The 18,447-nt window shown below is 41.7% G+C and overlaps 1 protein-coding gene across 1 annotated transcript in view; it reads left to right on the top strand.

Annotated features, from left to right (window-relative positions):
* Positions 1-15: 15 nt before the first annotated feature.
* C14H3orf20 (chromosome 14 C3orf20 homolog) overlaps positions 16-18,447 on the top strand; it is a 62,635-nt gene continuing 44,203 nt past the window's right edge. Inside the window, exons 1-6 of the mRNA XM_059663682.1 lie at positions 16-150; positions 2,012-2,104; positions 8,754-8,810; positions 9,063-9,732; positions 10,509-10,646; positions 13,326-13,445. Of these exons, the coding sequence (XP_059519665.1) occupies positions 9,273-9,732; positions 10,509-10,646; positions 13,326-13,445 (718 nt within the window). The 5' untranslated portion in view covers positions 16-150; positions 2,012-2,104; positions 8,754-8,810; positions 9,063-9,272. The remainder of the gene's footprint in view (positions 151-2,011; positions 2,105-8,753; positions 8,811-9,062; positions 9,733-10,508; positions 10,647-13,325; positions 13,446-18,447) is intronic.

Raw genomic sequence — 18,447 nt, 5'->3', positions numbered from 1 at the left:
GGAGCATCTATCAGGAGGAACTATCACCTGTCAAAGAGTGGCACATGAGGAGTGGGCGACGAAGTGATCTAGTTTCCAAGAGGACATCTCAGTATCATCTTTTCAGCAGCAGACAGGCCCACAAGGCTCCTACAGCCACCTCCCAAGGCAGTGAGTCCTGTAAGAATGTGCTACTACAGGTCCCCCAAGCACCCACAGGAGCCCATCCTCCTCTGGGCTCTGTGGTGCACATGTTTTCTGTTCCCACAGCACAGTGGTGTTGACATAAGTGCCCTTGTTCTCATTACAGATTGCAAATTGGAGTGTAAAGAGGGTCAGTGACTTGTACAGGGTCATATGGCATCTAAATGGCAGATCTAGGACTTGAACACAGTTTAGGCTCAGGTTTGCTGCAGACTCATGCTTTCTCCAATGCCTTCTATTCTCAGTCTTGTTGCTCCAATATCAAGCAATGTTAGACAAAATTCCCAAATTCCTGAGAACATCTAGGGCCCATATTGGACAAAGTTGCAGACCTATTAATGGTCATTCTGTCAGCCTAATCAGGGAAATACCTCTTATCAAATATTAGAGGCCTGGTGCACGAAATTCATGCCCTGGGGAGGGGGGTTTCCCTCAGCCTGGCCTGCGCCCTCTTGCAGTCTGGGACCCCCTCAGGGAATGTCCACCTGCTGGCTTAGGCCCGATCCCCCCGGGGTTCAGGCCTAAGCCAGCAGTCAGACATCTCTCTCGCAGTCCAGGACCCCTGGTGGTCAGTGTGCATCATAGCGACCAGTTATTCTGGTCATTCCACCTTAAGAGTCCCTTAGGCTTTTATTATATAGATACATTAAAACCAACTAACCTAGCTGCCTTTTTTATAGAAATTGGACAAACCAATCCTAAAATTTATATGGAATTGCAAGGAACCCAGGCTATCCAAAACAATCTTGAAAAAGAACAAAATTGGAGGATTCACACTTTCTAATTTTAAGACTTGCTACAAAGCTACAGAAATCAAAACAATGTGGTACTGACATAAGGATAAACACATAGATTAATGGGATAGAATTGAGAGTTCAGAAATAAATCCATATACTTACGGTCAACTGATTTTTGACACTGGTGCCAAAACTATCTAATGGGAAAAGAATAGCTTTTTCAACAGGATTCTGGGGCAACTGACTACCCACATGCAAAATAATGAATTTTGATCCATATCTCATGCCATATAAACAAGACCAACTCAAAGTGGATCAAAGACCTAAATGTGAGAGCTGAAACTACAGAACCACTGGAACAGCTTATAGAACAAAAGAAGAGACAAAAAGAAAAACTGGAATATTTTTTTAAAAGAATTATTAGCTCTCCTAGACTCATAAGAAAAACAAAAAAGGGAGGAAGGAAAACAGATATGAGAAAGAATTTATATAAAGTAGAGCAGAAAGACTCAAGGCAAATTGTGGAGAAGGGATGGGAAGGCTAGTTAGGCAGCAATAAGCCCAAGAGTATGGGTGCCAGTAGTCATGGAAGAGGCCACCAAGTAACCTTTTTTTTTAACTTTTATTGATTTTAGAGAGGGAGAGAGAGAAACATCAGTGATGAGAGAATCATGGAGCAGCTGCCTCCTGCAGGCCCCACCCTGGGGATTGAGCCCACATCCCAGGCATGTGCCCTGACCAGTAATTGAACCGTGACCTCTTGGTTCATAGGTCGACACTCAACCACTGAGTCATGCTGGCCGGGCTCAAAAAAACCTTTTGTTTCTCAGAGCACCTTGGGTGGACATAGCAAAGCAGTCCGTGTACTGGCTCATAATCACTGTCAACTAATAACAGATTTTCTCTAGGATTTCAAAAACTTTTAACCTATTTTCAATGCCTTTTTTAAAAAAATTCTTTCCCCATTACCATTTATCCCCTCTATGCCCTCTTTAACAGCAGATCATTTAGTGTTTTATGAACCCAGCTGTTACATTGTCTTCCATTGCAGACCCAGAGTTCTTCAAGTGTTAACATAATTTGTTTTACAGTTTCTCATGGGCCTGTTTTATATGAGTGCATCCAGCAGATGGCATTAGAATTCTTAGACTTCAGATCCACTGTTTGCCCAGTAGAAATACCATGTAAGTCTTCTATGTCATTTCCAACTTTCTAGGAACCACATTAAAAAAGTGAAATTAATATTGTTATATACTTTTATTTCAGCATTTAATCAATGTACACAAATATTAATGAGATATTCTACATTTCTTTTCATACCAAGCGTTCAGAATCCACTGTATATCTACTTGTAAAAATTTTCATCAGAAATACTTGACCTATATTTAGATTTCATAAAATATACCACTGAAAGGGTAGATTCACATACCCTAAATTGTCCCAAACATGCTTAACCATGTTTAAAGTTTTACAATAACAGTCAAGTGTGAAGTTTTAAATTTACTAAAGTGAAAATTTAGTTTCTTACTCATTCTAACCCTGTGGTCGGCAAACTGCGGCTCACAAGCCACATGCGGCTCTTTGGCCCCTTGAGTGTGGCTCTTCCACAAAATACCGACTTCTGGGCATGGGCCACGAAGTTTCAATCGCACTGTACGTGTGCGCCTGCATGTGATATTTCGTGGAAGAGCCACACTCAAGGGGCCAAAGAGCCGCATGTGGCTTGTGAGCCGCATTTTGCCGACCACTGTAATCTAACCACATTTCAGGTGCTCAAAAAGACATGTGGTATAGTGCTACTATACTGCACAGCATAACTGAATGATCTATGTTGGTTTTTTTTACATGCTCTAGAGTCTGACTACACATGATCCTCCCATTAGTAACTAAAGGATTGACAAATAATTTCATCCAGATGTACATGAAGCATTTAATATATTTTTTATGGCTGTGTTTATCTTGGGAGTAAGTAGTGGTAAAATCTCTTCTCAGAAAACGACCACACCTTGTTTGTGTCTTTGTAGAGCTAAGTAAAATGTTTTAGATCAGAAAGTGCTTTGAATTATTTGTTTTCATTTTAATCTTTCCTTCAGGCCTTTGTGTGTTTTGATATAGTTCATTTGAATTGGCTAAATAAATCATTTTGTTTGCTTGCAAAATTCCCAAAGGAGAAACTTTAAATCCATATACATGAGATTCCTGCTATGTGTAGCCATACATTTGCCCAAACCTTGTGTATAATTTATTTCTTAAAGCCATAGTGCAGCACATGGGGTGGTTTTAAGCTAACCTTGTGACATGCATATGAGGCAATAGAAGTTAGAATTTGGAACAGGGTAAGTACTGGTTTTTGCAGTTAATACAACATAGAGTAGCCACTCCATATATGTTTAGTGTTGCTGTTTTTCAGTCAGTAAATTGAACTAAGTTAGTTATACATCAAGCAGTTCCTATAAAAACAAACAAAAACTTAATGGCTAAGGTAAGGGATGATCATTGAAAAGAATTTATTGACCTGCTGAAAACTGTGAGCAAAAATGAAACAACTCTGGCCTTCCCACCTACCCTCGCCAGCTGTCTTGGTGAGGCATTTTGTCAGTATACGTGTGTACATTTAGCTTAATGTTTGATGTATGTGTGTGAGGAGTAGGGCGGGGGTTGGGGAAGGGAGAGAATGATGTGATTGGTGTAGATCTAGAAAAACTGAAAAATCAAAGTAATCAAATGAAGTAAGGTGTTTTTTAGTGAAAATCTGTCACCCAGGTCTGGTGTTGATCTTTTGTTTCTGTATTTCTTAATCAGTCGTGGACTACATTTATATATTCACTAGAGGCCCGGAAAACGAATTTGTGCATGGGTGGGTCCCTTGGGGTGGCCTACAGAGATCAGGCCCCAGCTCATACCCCCAGCCTTGCAGCCCCGCAGCCCTGCCTGGCACCCCGCCTGGGCCTGGCACTGGCACCAGCCCCTCACCTGCTCCACCATCTCACCTGTACGGTGATCAGTCGGGGCTGGGCCCCCTGCCTGGCTCCCTCAGCACCTGGGAGCCAGGCCACCGCTGGTTACTGTCTGCAGGGCGATTGGCAGGGCGATGGGGCCCCGTTCGCACCCGCCTTAGCCTGTCACCGCCCGCTCACCTGCTCCACCATTCTGCCACAGTCCCGCTCTCACTGGGGGTGGCAGTGTCTCCACTGCCACCTTTAATACGTGGCTTCATAGTAACCTTGTGGCTTGAAATGGCTGCTGGAGCTACAGTCATCCATTCCAGAAGAATGAGAATAGCAATAGGTAAAGAAAACACAAAAATCTGTACATGAATGTTCATAGAAGCACTAATCATAGTAGCTAAAAAGTGGAAACCAAAATATCCATCAAATAATGCTAGATGAACAGATTGTGGTTTAACCATGTAATTGGATATTATTCTACTAAAAATGAAGTACTGATACCTACTATAACATAAACCTCAAAAACATGCTAAGTGAAAGAAGCCAGTCACAGAAGGCCACTTATTATATGATTTCATCTATATGAAATGTCCAGAACAGGCAATTCTATAGAAACAGAAACTAGATTAGTGGTTGCCTGGGGATAAGGGGAATAGAGAGTAACTGATAATGGGTTTCTTTATGGGGTGATGAAAATGTTCTAAAATTAGGTAGCGGTGTTGGTTGCACAACTTTGAATATACTAAAAACCATTGTATACTTTTAAAAGACTGAATTGTATGTTATGTGAATTATATCACAATAAAGCTATTGTAAAAATTAGCTTTTATCTGTAAGACATATCTTCAAAATTAACTTCAAAGGAAAGGAACTGGAAGGGGGTAGGGAAAAGTTCCTCAAACTATTTAACATTTCAAGGATTTTATTTGTCTTCATCTGAGTCCTGGTTTTAAAGAGAGAAAAAAAAAAAGTCAGCTCTGCATGGTCAGGGTCAGATCCTCTGGCTGGCTGCCCTAATGACAGAGATTCTGAGTGGTTTCTTTGTTCTGTAGACTTATCATTTTAAAAAAAAGAACCTATTTTTCCAAGTCTTCAGAGCTGAGGAATAGATGCCAGGGGGTCAGCAAATAGACATAGGAAGCCACTTTATCTGCAAGTCAGCCAGATGTCAGAAGGGTTTGCTGTATGGGATTCTTGTTCTTTGGAGACTTGTTGCTGATAGATGGGTAGAGGCAATTCAAAGGGTGTGAGGAAGTAGTATTGCATGTAGAACCTATGTCCATAAGCAACTCCTAAGAGCTCTGATTCTTCATCAGTAAAACCAGAGAGATAATAACCTTCTCACCCCAGGGTGGTTGCACCAGATTATGGTGTGAACCTGCTCTATAAACGCTGATGGTGTGAACCTGCTCTATTAACCCTGATGGTATGCACCAGGGGTGTGGTCCTGGAATGGTGAACTTAGGGTGGTTCGAGAGGACATGGTTTGAAAAGCGAAAGATTGAAGATGGGTGGGAGAAGACGGCCATGGACATGGTTGGGGGTAATTGTCAGGCTGGGGTGGTAGAACTGATGGTTGGAGGGCTGTAGTAGTAAGAATTGTCCGAAGGCAACAGCCAGAGACCCTTCTGCTCTAAGGCCACCATTACTAGCAAGTATGCTCATGGGTCATTTAAGTCAGACAAGAGAGGTGACTACTGACATTGTATGGAAATACTGGCAAAGGTGATAAGAAGGCGGGGGGCGTGGGGGGGGGGAGTGGGCTTCTGCTCTCAGCTTCCCTTTGACCAACCTTTTTTGTGTGTTCTGATTTTTTTTAATTTATTTTTTTAAAATCTTTATTGTTGAAAGTGTTACATATACCCTCTTTTTCCCCCATTGGCCCCCTCCAGCTGATTCTTTTTTTAATTTATTTTTATTGTTGAGAGTATTGTGTTCTGATTCTTGAGCATCTTTTATAGAACATTTTCACAAAGCCCCTCAGAAATTAAATCATTTTTGTGTGATGTAAAATCAAGGAGTGACTTTATATTTTTATTAATGTATTTTAGATTGACATATGGACAATGGTATGTCCTTATGGTATTTATTTTGATCAGATGAATGAAACTTTCAGATCTGATTACAAAACCCTAGAGGTTTATTTGTAGATTTTTTTCCTAGCCATTTTGTGTTCATCAAATTGTTCTTCAAACTCCTTTTCTCCAACCAATGGTCTATTTTTGATATAAAGTAAAACAATAAAAATAAAACACAATTTAGAAGAATGAAAAACACCTAGTAGCATCTAATGATGTTCACCTGACCCAGATGTGCGTATGCTTGTCTGCTATCCTCACAGCCACATATGTCCATTTGATGAGCACTAGGTGCCCTCAAGAAGTTTTTTTTTTAAATTAAATCTTTATTGTTCAGATTATTACATTTGTTCCTCTTTTTTCCCCCCCATAACTCCCCTCCTCCCAGTTCCCGCCCCACCCTGCGCCCTCACTCCCCACCCACTGTCCTCATCCATAGGTGCACGATTTTTGTCCAGTCTCTTCCCGAATCTCTCACACCCCTTTCCCCCCCAAGAATAGTCAGTCCATTCCCTTTCTATGTCCCTGATTCTATTATAATCACCAGTTCATTCTGTTCATCAGATTATTTATTCACTTGATTCTTAGATTCACTTGTTGATAGATGCATATTTGTTGTTCATAATTTGTATCTTTACCTTTTTCTTCCTCTTCTTAAAGGATACCTTTCAGCATTTCATATAATCCTGGTTTGGTGGTGATGAACTCCTTTAGCTTTTCCTTATCTGTGAAGCTCTTTATCTGACCTTCAATTCTGAATGATAGCTTTGCTGGATAAAGTAATCTTGGTTGTAGGTTCTTGGTATTCATCACTTTGAATATTTCTTGCCATTCCCTTCTGGCCTGCAAAGTTTCTGTTGAGAAATCAGCTGACAGTCGTATGGGTATTCCCTTGTAGGTAACTGGGTTTCTTTCTCTTGCTGCTTTTAAGATTCTCTCTTTGTCTTTTGCTCTTGGCATTTTAATTATGATGTGTCTTGGTGTGGTCCTCTTTGGATTCCTTTTGTTTGGGGTTCTCCACGTTTCTTGGACCTCTAAGTCCATTTCTTTCACCAGGTGGGGGAAGTTTTCTGTCATTATTTCTACAAATAGGTTTTCAATATCTTGGTCTCTCTCATCTTCTGGCACCCCTATAATTCTGATGTTGGTACGCTTGAAGCTGTCCCAGAGGTTCCTTACACTATCCTCGCATTTTTGGATTCTTTTTTCATTTTGCTTTTCCGGTTGGGTGTTTTTTGCTTCCTCGCATTTCAAATCATTGACTTGATTCTTGCGCTCCTCTGGTCTGCTGTCGGGAGTCTGTATAATATTCGTTATTTCAGTCCGTGTATGCTTAATTTCTAGTTGGTTCCCCAATATAACATCGAGGGTCTCATTAGTTTTCTTGTAGATGTCATAAAATTTATCGGCGGCTTCTAAACAGTTCTTGAGAGACCTTAAAAGTGTGGTTCTGGCCGGAACCGGTTTGGCTCAGTGGATAGAGCGTCGGCCTGCGGACTGGAGGGTCCCGGGTTCGGTTCCGGTCAAGGGCGTGTGCCAGGGTTGCGGGCACATCCCCAGTGAGAGATGCGCAGGAGGCAGCTGATTGGTGTTTCTCTCTCATCGATGTTTCTAACTCTCTATCTCTCTCTCCCTTCCTCTCTGTAAAAAATCAATAAAAATATATTTAAAAAAAAAAAAAAAGTGTGGTTCTGAACTCTATATCTTCCATTGACAATTTTGTCCTGTTTCTTTGTCTCCGCATTTTGTTATGCTTCCTTGGTGCACCCCCTAGTGGTCTTTGTTCGCAGTCTTATAGTTAAACCTTGATTGTTGTAGCTAATCCCAGGGAGGGTTTGACCTCCAGGCCAAGTGGCTATGAGAATCAGCTGTGTCAGCAGTGAGAGAACTTCTGTCCTCTAGGGAGGTGCTAATCTAGCCTTTGCCTGAGGCTATCCGGCAAATGTCTCTGTGCGGGGCTTGGGCGGGGAGGGTCGCACAGGATCAATAGGGTGGGCCGGAGAGAGCAGTTATGGCGGCTCTCAGTCCTGTCCCCAGGGGCTCTGCCTCTCTGAGTCCCAGCACCCGCTGCAAAGCTCGGAGAGAAAGCTGCACTCGCTCTGACCGAAGCCAGACAGTCCCGCTTCTCCCGTTTGAGTCTGGGTCCCTAAAGACTCGCCTGGATCTGGAGCTCAGAGTCTGCGACTCCCTCCCGATTGAAAACGCCAACCGCGCCCTCCGCCGCCAGCCCGCTCTGTGCACTCCGCACCTCAGAATTTGACTTCAGCACTGCGCCTCCTCTGAGTGTCCGTATGCGTTTCTCTTTCCTCCTAGTTGTAGGACTTCCACTCAGCCAGCGTTCCTGTGGTTCTGGGTGATGTCCCTTCCGTCTTTTAGTTTTACTTTTGAGGTAGTTGTTCAAAGCAGCAAACTCTGGCGTTAACCTATGCCGCCATCTTGGTTCTCAAGAAGTTTTATTAAAGTGGGAAAATGCTTATTATAGTTTGCTGATTTTAAGGTACACATTTTCTCCTTTTTACATCTGTGGAATTGTGATAAGTCTTACAGTCAATGGTATCTTGCATTGATATTTTTCTTATAAGATGGTGCATTAGTTACATCAAATCTCAGGTTTTATGAAATGTGGCAAATAATATTAGTATTGAATTAAGAAAACTCATTCTCCTCATTCTTTCCTGTCTGCCTTTGGATGTACATGTTGAATAATTTTATACCCATCCTTTCATTGCAACCAGGAGCTTACCCAACCAGGAAGCTTATCCCTTTCATCCAGAGAAAGCCGATGAAATATCTTCTTGTTTTTGCAGGTTTTTATTGATAGACCACGAGCAGATCTTCCAGCCTCAGATCTATAATTACAAAAGGTATGATGGAACCTTTCTCTCGTCCCCATCCTTTCCATTCCTCCAGTCCTGGGGGCTCCTCCATAGGAACTTAGTTTGTGTGACTGTCCCTGCAACTATTTCTAGAACCTACTCATCCCCAGGCCCTCCCTCTCCAGAGTGACTCACTAATGTGGGTCTATCTGAGGTTTCTCTGGGAAGAAAAGGGAGGAGGAGCATCCCCTTGCCCTACTGCGGAAGAGGGTGTGACCAATTATTTTCCTTCCTCCATAGGACCCAGGTTCAATGACCTGTAAAGGCCATTTCAGCACCCCCATTCTGTCTGTCTCCAAGCCTTCACCTTAGGTAAGAACTTTGGCTTTCCAAAAAAAAAAAGAACTTTCGCTTTCATTCACCTCTCAGGGTGCTCTGACTCTTTACAGCTGAAGGCCCCTCTTGTCTGAGATAGACAGTATTACTTAGCAGTATGCGTGCTCTAACAACATGAGTGACATCAAGAGTAACCGAGAACTGTACCTGCAGTACAAATCCAAGGCCCCTAAGCTGCTGGCCAACATTTCCAAATTACTCCTCATGTGCCGGAACACAGGCATTGCTATACCTAAGGGCATCAGAAACATCTTTGAGTTCACTTGGGAGGAGCTCATCACTGACCCTATGGTGCCTACCCCGTCTGACATCCGGGGCCTGGAGATCAGCTTTGGGACTCCACCCGTGGTGCCTATGGAATCAACCACTGTGCAGATCCACATCCAGAAGAAGCCGCCATCACCACCAGTACCACCACCACTGATGTTACCCACTGGGTCAGGCAAGTTCACCACCCGTGGTCATTGGGTGCACACCAGCCAGGAGACCCTGTACAAGTTCCAGCGGCGGTCCATCCACTTGCTGACTGAGCTGCTCACCCTGAAGATGAAGGCCATGCTGGAGTCTGTTTCTGGTAAGCCTGGCTTGTCAGATTCTTCTCCATTTTTTCTGGGCCTGGAATGGTCTGTCTGGACCGATGTGTCTACTGCACCTACCCCAAACAGGTATATGAGGATGAACTGGGAACAGGTGGCTGCCATGGATCTGCTGTAGGAATTGAACTCCTACCATGGCTACCCACAAGACTCATCCTCTCACCTCTCTCTGTTCTCTTTTCCTTCCATTCCATCAATTTTGCAGAGCCAAGACTAAAAAAGGTTGGCCGTGGAGAATTGTGCGAGGTCAGAGGTACTGATGGGTGGAGTTTTTGGAAATGACACAGAGGTGGAGAGAGAAGGCACCCAGGAGGAAGGGGCTTGTGGAGTTGCCAGTCAAGAGGGACAATTGGTGGGTAGCAGGACAGAGCCCAGTAGAGCCAGAATCAGGGAGAGTTATGAGAACTGGGATCCATCTATTCTGAGGGTGTCATCTCTAGATTAAGGCCAGGACCTAGAGCCACATCAGTAATTAAAACTTCTAAGTACTGCATTATTTTAAATACCAACAGCATTGATACCCAGGCCTATGAGTATGGAAGAGAGAAGGACAAGGCGGGGCAGAGAGTAACATGCCATTTGAGAGGTTTTGAGAGCTAGAGACCCTTCCATTAGGAGCCCCCTCACACTTTCTTATCCTAGATATGGATCTACACTCTACCCTGATTTCCCTGGCCATTTATGGAGGCCCTTTTCTGGAAACATTAGCCCATGCTGAGAGGAAAATGAGTTGCTTTGTTGATTCCTTTATTAGGTGCCAACCCCTTGGACATCACAAGGCGCTTTGTGGAGGCCAGCCAGCTCCTCCACCTCAATGCCAAAGAGATGGCTTTTGACTCCCTGGTTGGCACATTCGGGAGAAGTTGCTTTGGTGCTGGACTGATGGGGAAAGGTGGGTACCCGAGCTTCAGCCCTTAGGTGAGAATTCAAACAGTACCAACCAGAGTGCAATGGAAAGGTCAAGTCCCGTTTAAATGTTTGACATCCAAGCGTGGAGGTGGATGTGGAGCAATGGAGATTCGCAGATGCTGCAGGTAAGTGTATAAATTTGTGCCATTCCTGTGGAGAGCAGTTTGGTGGTATCTGTGAGGTAGGAGATGCAAAAAACAAACATGAAGGGACTCATTTTATTGTTAACATACAACCATTCAGGAAAAAAGTCAACACAGTCTTTATTTCTTATAACAATTAGCATGTGCTCCAATATCAATTAATTTTTGTTAAATACAAGGTAAAAGAAGGTGTTTTGGTGTTTTTTTTAAAAATAAATTTTGTTTTCCTTTTCTAAGATTAAAATCCCAAACATTTCCTCCCACACTGTTTACCATGCAGTGGATGTATCTTATGCCGGTTCTGTTCAGGATCAGCTGTGCCCTGGTAGCACAGGTCCTCTACATTGTTCTGTAACTATTTTTGCAGATAGTTACCAGCACATATGGAGCTCTGCACCTTGTGTTCCCTATAGGGCTTAGAGATCAATCTCCTTTGGGGTGGACAGCTACCTGTTGGTCTGTTTGTGAGTAGGGAGAGTCCCACGGGGGTGTCATGATAGCTCTGGCCCAAGCACCCATTCTCAGACCTGCCCATGGTGCTCTCCCACCTGAATATTCTGTTCCCTCACCTTGAAAAGGAAACGGTTGTTAGCAATCGCACTCTACCTCATAAAGTAGTCAAGCATTCCTCCAGAGTCACAGGCTTTTACCTGTGCTGCAGTAACATCTGGTGTCCCCTTAGGCTGTGGCTAATCTAGTGGAGGAGAACTTGCAGAAAGCTGAACCTTGGAGAGAGATCCTTTTGGTGATGTCTGTGCCCTGCTGCATTAGCAGAGCACTGGGAAAATCTCCCCATCACACTCCCCAGGAATTCTCTCTCACTTGTTGCCACATTGGTTCCAGACACACCTTTCTTTAAACCAGCCTAGAGTTTGGGGAAAATAATCAAAATGACAAAATATGTATGAAGAAGCTATCCATTTCTTTTAGGAAGGCATTAAGGTGGAAATCAATTTATTTTGCATGAATAAGATGGTTTTCTAGACCAAAGCTTTAACTGAGTCTAAGAGTAGTATTGTTCCCTTAAAGCTGTTGCCAGATAGTAGTAAGACTAGTTCTAGCCTTTTCTCCTGCCCTTAATACCTGCTAGTCCTGGCTTGTCATGAAAGAAAACTAGACTACTCCTTGATTTTTGGTTGATGGCAATATCATTTTATAAAACATACCAAAAAAGAAAGCAAGTAATCTTGCCATCTTTGCATATGTAGCTATTTTTCTTTCATTTATTCAATTTTCTCCCTCACTCCTTTCTTTCCCCTCTCCCTCCCTCTCTCCCTCTCTTTCTCCCCTATGTGTATATACTTTTAAAAGAATACTGCAATGTTCTATTTCTCAGTATCCTTGACTTAACAGACAAATGTTTTCCAACATGGCTCTATGCTTTTAATAATTGTTATTTTGAGTTGGTGTAGATTTCTTCTAATATGTATGTTTCATAATTAACCAAATGCTTAGGTTTCCAGGTTTTTTGTTATTAGTATTTTATGCATTGTAATATGGAACTTTATATATGTCACTTATTTCTGTTGTATTGGTGATTAAGATTGATTACCCAGGAGAGGGCTTATTGGGGCAGAGGGTCTCAATATGTGTTTAGCTCTTGCTAAATATTGCTTTCTTGATGCGTTTTCTCTACACCAGCAGGGTTGATTAGTTTTATTCCATCTTTACCAGCATTGGCTATTGTTAGTTCTTTTCTTTTTTGCTAAGTTAAAAGGTGCTGAAGGTTGTTCTGATTTCAATTTTTGGTGCTCTATTGTACACTAGTGATTTTTGGATCACTAGTGATGGTGAGTGATTGTGCGTTGCATCATCCCGTTTGCAATCTCTGGTTATTATCTCTGTCTACTTGTCAAGTCAGGTTTGCCATTTTCTTTATGGATTTGTATATACCATGCCAATAAATGAAATGCTTACCATTTCCTAACAACCAGTGAAATGGCCATATTTGGGGGGAGAATAAGGAAAGGATTTGATGAGATTTATGTAAGAATGATTAAGATTTTCCAGAGTGATGGGGCTGCTAAATTCTAATTCTTAAATGTTCAGATAATCAAATTATTCTACAGAAGACAGCATGATTCTGCAAGAGACTGATCTGATTGTTGAAGAAGCATCTGATTTCTATGTCTTGGATAAGAGGAAATAGGTGACTTTCCTTCTAGTCAGCTCATTGCTTATTTTCTCTACTTAATGCAGCAGTTATATCTGCATTTGCCCTTTAGTAACATCATGTTACCTTTTGTGTTTGATTGCTGCTCCCTGCACTAGTCATTTCACTCTTGAGAGATATTGGAAGGGGGGTACTCTGGAAAGGAACCTTCATTTCCCTTAATCACTCAGAGCCTGCTTGTTTATCAGAAAGCCTTTTTATTCCAAGAGGTGGCTGTTTTGTACAATTGAGCACCAGCATATCTGGCCTATCATACTGCTAGAACAAAAAATCCATATTATATTTTTTGTTAAGAAAAAATAGAGTTAAAAAATTAAAAGAAGGATCCCTCTCTCTTCCACTCCAGAACCCTTCCTGAGCACCTCAATAATGGGAGTGAACTCGCCTTATCAGCTTATCTATGAAGCCTCTACTGGCTGTCTGAGCTTTTCCCTCTCAACTGGAAAGGAAGGCAAGAAGAAAACAGGTAACAGTGATTCCAAGCAAGACCTCTTAGCCCATCTGTGGAGTAGGGAGGAGGGTAGGGGGAGGTGGATGTAAGATTCCCTGTTTAGGTTAATAGCATAGTTTGATTTGGTTTTTTGATAGGAAGAATATACAGTTTCCCTGGCTGTTGATAGAAGCTTTTGAAACAGAATATTTCCAATATAGATGACACATCTCAACCCAGTTACTCCAAAGTAGAGTCTTATCATTTGAATGTTTACATGCTCTCCATTCCCGGTGATGTGGTTCTCTTCACCTGGGACAACACTTTTTCCAAACCCACATTTTCTATTCCCTCAGTAGCCCAACCTGAACCCCTTTGATCAGAGAGATCTGTGTTGCTCCTACTCACAAAGCAAGTGGGGGAACCAATATCTGAAGAGAGATATTTGTATATAAAATCTAACAGTTTGTCTTAAGCTGGGCCTGTTCGTGTGGGCAGAAAACACAAAGAGCACTCCTATTCTATTAAGGAAGACATACAACAGAAGGAAAGGCTTAAGGGAAAGAATGGGTGTCAGATGAGGCCAAACAGTATAGCAATGACTGTGAAGACAGAAGCTTAGAAGAGATATGAATTGGATAAGGCAGGTTAAGGCCTCAAGGAACTTCCAGGCCTCCCCTCACCTCCCCAGGGTTTGGTTACAGAGTGGTGGAATGGGGAAGGAAGGGGAGGACTACATTCAAAAGAGGTGGTGGTAGGATCGATATAAGGTAGGAATGCTCAAAGACTGTCCAATTGATTCCCACAGACACTGGAGGTAAGGCTGGAAGTTGAGAAGTTTGGATTTTATTCCTGCCCCTGCCCCTGGCTGGCTGTGTGATTTGCCTTCCTCCAGGCCTCACCGTATCAAGCTGATCCTATATCCTTTCAGTTAGTGAACAAATGTTTATTAAACAATTGTTAGTTTTCAGTCACTGTTCTAAATGCCAAGGGTACACATGTGGACTCCAAAACAAAGACTGACTTCCTAATGGAGCTGACAACCTCAGCTTCCCTGCACAGAGTAGACTCAGCTGTCCCCTCTCATTTCCCTGTTGATGCATCTTCTCTCACTGTGATTCAATAGCCCACATCACTTCTGGAATCCCACTTTATGTACTCGGTTTTATCATATCCCCTCCTGGCCCTAAATTGATACAATTACTTTAAGGCAAAACAAAGTACCCTCAAGACACACAATGATTTCATGATTTTTCTTTCTAGTGACCTCAAGTGTAATGCCTTGAGTAAGGTTGTTCCTAAGTAAAAATTAATTACGTTGGTTGGTCTCTTTGTCTCCCTCTGGTTGTTTTCCTCTGATATCCCATCAATATGCAATTTGTCTTACTCTTTCATCATTCTCACTAGGATATATGTTCAGTGATGCTGCATTTCTTATTGATTATGGAATTATTCTCATACATACATGCTAGAATGGAACCTTCCTTAATAGTTTTTTAATTTAATTTTGCTTTATTTTATTGTTGACAGTATTACGATGCCCCCCTATTTCCCCTCTCCTCCCCTCCTCTCCTTCTATCTATTCCATGCTCATGTGCTATTACACCTCACCAGCTGACCTCATTTGGAGTTGTAGGGCCAGGAAGACTTGGAGCAGATAGGTTCCAGGAGTTGGACTTACTCCCAGAGGACAATAGTTCTTTCTGGAAAGTAACCCAACTATACAAGGAGAGAACTGAGATAAGTCTGTCAACAATGTTCCTTATAGAGGCAAGAGACTGCCACCCCTGAGGACCCAAGGCAACCAGGTATAGGCCAGACATGGATGCTCAGGCCAGCAGATGTTCCAGGAGTCAACCAGCTGGTAATTGGTCCTCAGAGTCAAGTCTTTGGTCTCTGGTGGTAGGAAGAGTTGGGGAAGGGACCAGGAATCACATAGGGTGTCAGAAAGGAGAGATGGTACTCAGTACTGGCCAGAAACCCCAAGACTTGGCTAACAGCGAGGAAAAATCCTTCTGCGGTCCTCAGAGCTGACTTGGAGCCTGAGAAATGCCGACATGAAGCCAGGTTTTATTTTTTAGATCAAGGTGAAGTTGAGCCTGCACATATCCAGGGAAAGCATGTGGCTCCAGCTGGGTGGGCAGTAGAAACTCAGAAGCAGGCAGGACCTGAATAGATGCCTTTGGAACTTTAGTCATGGAGGATTATCTCCAAAATTTCACATAATCATATCCTCAGATCACCTAACACTTGTCACACACAGAAAATAACTGTTAAAAAATGTAAAACAAACATAAAACATTATAATTCACAGATTTGAACAGGCAGAAGAAAGAAGCAGCAAAATTGAAGATAGGGCAATGCAAATTATTGAATCTGAAAAACAAAGATTGAAAAGAAATGAACAGAGCCTAAGGAACCAATGGGATACCATCAAGTAGCACAACATACATAATGCAGGAGTCCCAGAAGGAGGAGGAGGAGGAGGAGGGGAGAGAGAGAGAGAGAGAGAGAGAGAGAGAGAGAGAGAGAGAGGGGAAGAGAGGGGAACTGAAAATATTTGAAGAAGAAATTGCTGAAAAATACCAAATTTGATGAAAGTCTTGAATATAAACACCAAAGATTCCATCTAAGAGGAACTTAGACCCAGATCAAGACACATTATAATCAAACTTTCAAAAGACAGAATCTTAAAAGCAGTAACAGAAAAGCAAATCATTGCATACAAGTAATCCTCAATAAGATTATTAACAGATTTCTCATCAGAAATTTTGGAAACCACAGGAACTAGCACTAAAAGAAAAAACAGTCAATCAAGAATTTTATATCCAGGTACATCTACACAATGGAATACTATGCTGCGGTAAAAAAGAAGGAGTTCTTACCATTTGCAACAGCATGGATGGAACTGGAGAGCATTATGCTAAGTGAAATAAGCCAGTCAGAGAAAGATAAATATCACATGATCTCACTCATTTGTGGAATATAATGAACAACATAAACTGATGAGCAAAAACAGATCCAGAGACAGAGAAGCATCGATCAGACCGTCAAACCTCATAGGGAAGGTAGGGGAAGGGTGGGGGTAAGGGGGAGAGATCAACCAAAGGACTTATATGCAAAGATATAGGCCTAACCCAGTGGTCAGCAAACTGTGGCTCAGCAAACTGCAGCTCGCGAGCCACATGTGGCTCTTTGGCCCCTTGAGTGTGGCTCTTCCACAAAATACCGACTTCTGCGCATGGGCCACGAAGTTTCTATCGCACTGTACGTGTGTGCCCGCACGTGGTATTTTGTGGAAGAGATACACTCAAGGGGCCAAAGAGTCGCATGTGGCTCGTGAGCCGCAGTTTGCTGACCACGGGCCTAACCAATGGACACAGACAACAGGGGCATGAGGGCATGAGTGAGGGGGATAGGGTGTAACATGGGGATAAGGACACATATGTAATAACTTAATAAAAAAATTAAACAAAAAAAGAATTTTATATCCATAGAAGAAGATAAAAACAAGTGGAAGAATATACCATGTTCATGGATTGATAGAATTAACATCATTAAAATGGCCATACTACCTAAAGCAATGTATGGGTTCAATGCAATCCCTATTAAAATACCAATGGCATACTTTAAAAATCTAGAACAAACATTCCAAAAACTTATATAGAACCAAAAAAGATTCTAAATAAACAGCAATCTTGAGAAAGAAGAACAAAGTTGAAGGGATCACAATACTGAATATAAAGTTATAATACAAAGCCACTGTAATCAAAACAGCCTGGTAGTGACACAAGAACAGGCACATAGATCAATGGAACAGAACAGAAAACCCAGAAATTGACCCAAGCCATTATGTTTAATTAATGTTTGACAATGGAGGAAAAAGCAAACAAAGGAGTATACAGTCACTTCAATAAATGGTATTGGGAAAATTGGACAAGTACATGCAAAAATATGAAACTATACCACCAACTTCTACCATACATAAGGATAAACTAACAGTGGATAAAAGACTTAAAATGTAAGTCATGAAACCATAAAAATCCCAGAAGAAAATGTAGGCTGCAAAGTATCTGACATCTCATGTAGCAGAATTTTTACAGATATGTTGCCTAGAGCAAGAGAAACAAAAGGAAAAACTAAACAAACGGCACTACATCAAACTGAAAAGCTTCTTCACAGCAAAGGCAACCAGCATCAAAATGAAAAGGGAACTCACTGTATGGGAGAATATATTTGACAATGATACTTTTGGTAAATGATTAATTTACAAAATATATAATTACTCATATAACTCTACAAAAGGAAGACAAACAATCCATTTAAAAAATGGGCAGAAGACCTGAATAGACACTTCTCCAAAGAGTACATACAAATGGCCAAGAAACATATGAAAAAATGCTCAGAGTCACTAATCATCAGAGAGATGCAAATTAAAACAATAATGAGGTACCACCTCATACCTGCCAGAATGGCTACCATCATAAATTGTTGCTGGAAGAAATGAAAAGAGACATAAGTAAATGGAAACATGTTCTACATTCATGGATTGGAAGACTTCATATTGTTAAAATGTCAGTACCATCTAGAGTGGTCTACAGTTTTATTGCAATTGCTATTCAAACCCCAATTATGGTTTTTTTTTTCAGAAATAGAAAAACTCATCCTAAAATTCACATGGAATCTCAAGGGACCTCTGAGTAGCCAAAGCAGTCTTGAAAAAAGAATAAAACTGGAGGACTCACAGTTTCTGATTTTAAAACTAACAACAAAGCTACAGTGTGGTATTGGTATAGAGACCGATATATAAACCAAAGGAATAGAATAGAGAGCTCAGAAGTAAACTCTTGCATATATGATCAAATGATTTTACAAGGGTGCCCAGACCATTCAATAGGGAAATACAGTCTTTTCAATAAGTAGTGCTGGAAAACTGGACAACCACCTGCAAAGGAATGAAGTTGGACTCTTACTTAACACCATATACAAAAATTAACTTTAAATAGATCAAGGACCTAAATGTAAGAACCAAAACAAT

The sequence above is a fragment of the Myotis daubentonii genome, chromosome 14 (assembly GCF_963259705.1).
Source record: "Myotis daubentonii chromosome 14, mMyoDau2.1, whole genome shotgun sequence".
In the NCBI taxonomy this organism is placed as follows: Eukaryota; Metazoa; Chordata; class Mammalia; order Chiroptera; family Vespertilionidae; genus Myotis; species Myotis daubentonii.
The sequence above is the reverse complement of the archived record's forward strand: the minus strand, read 5'-3'. Positions and strand labels throughout refer to the sequence as shown.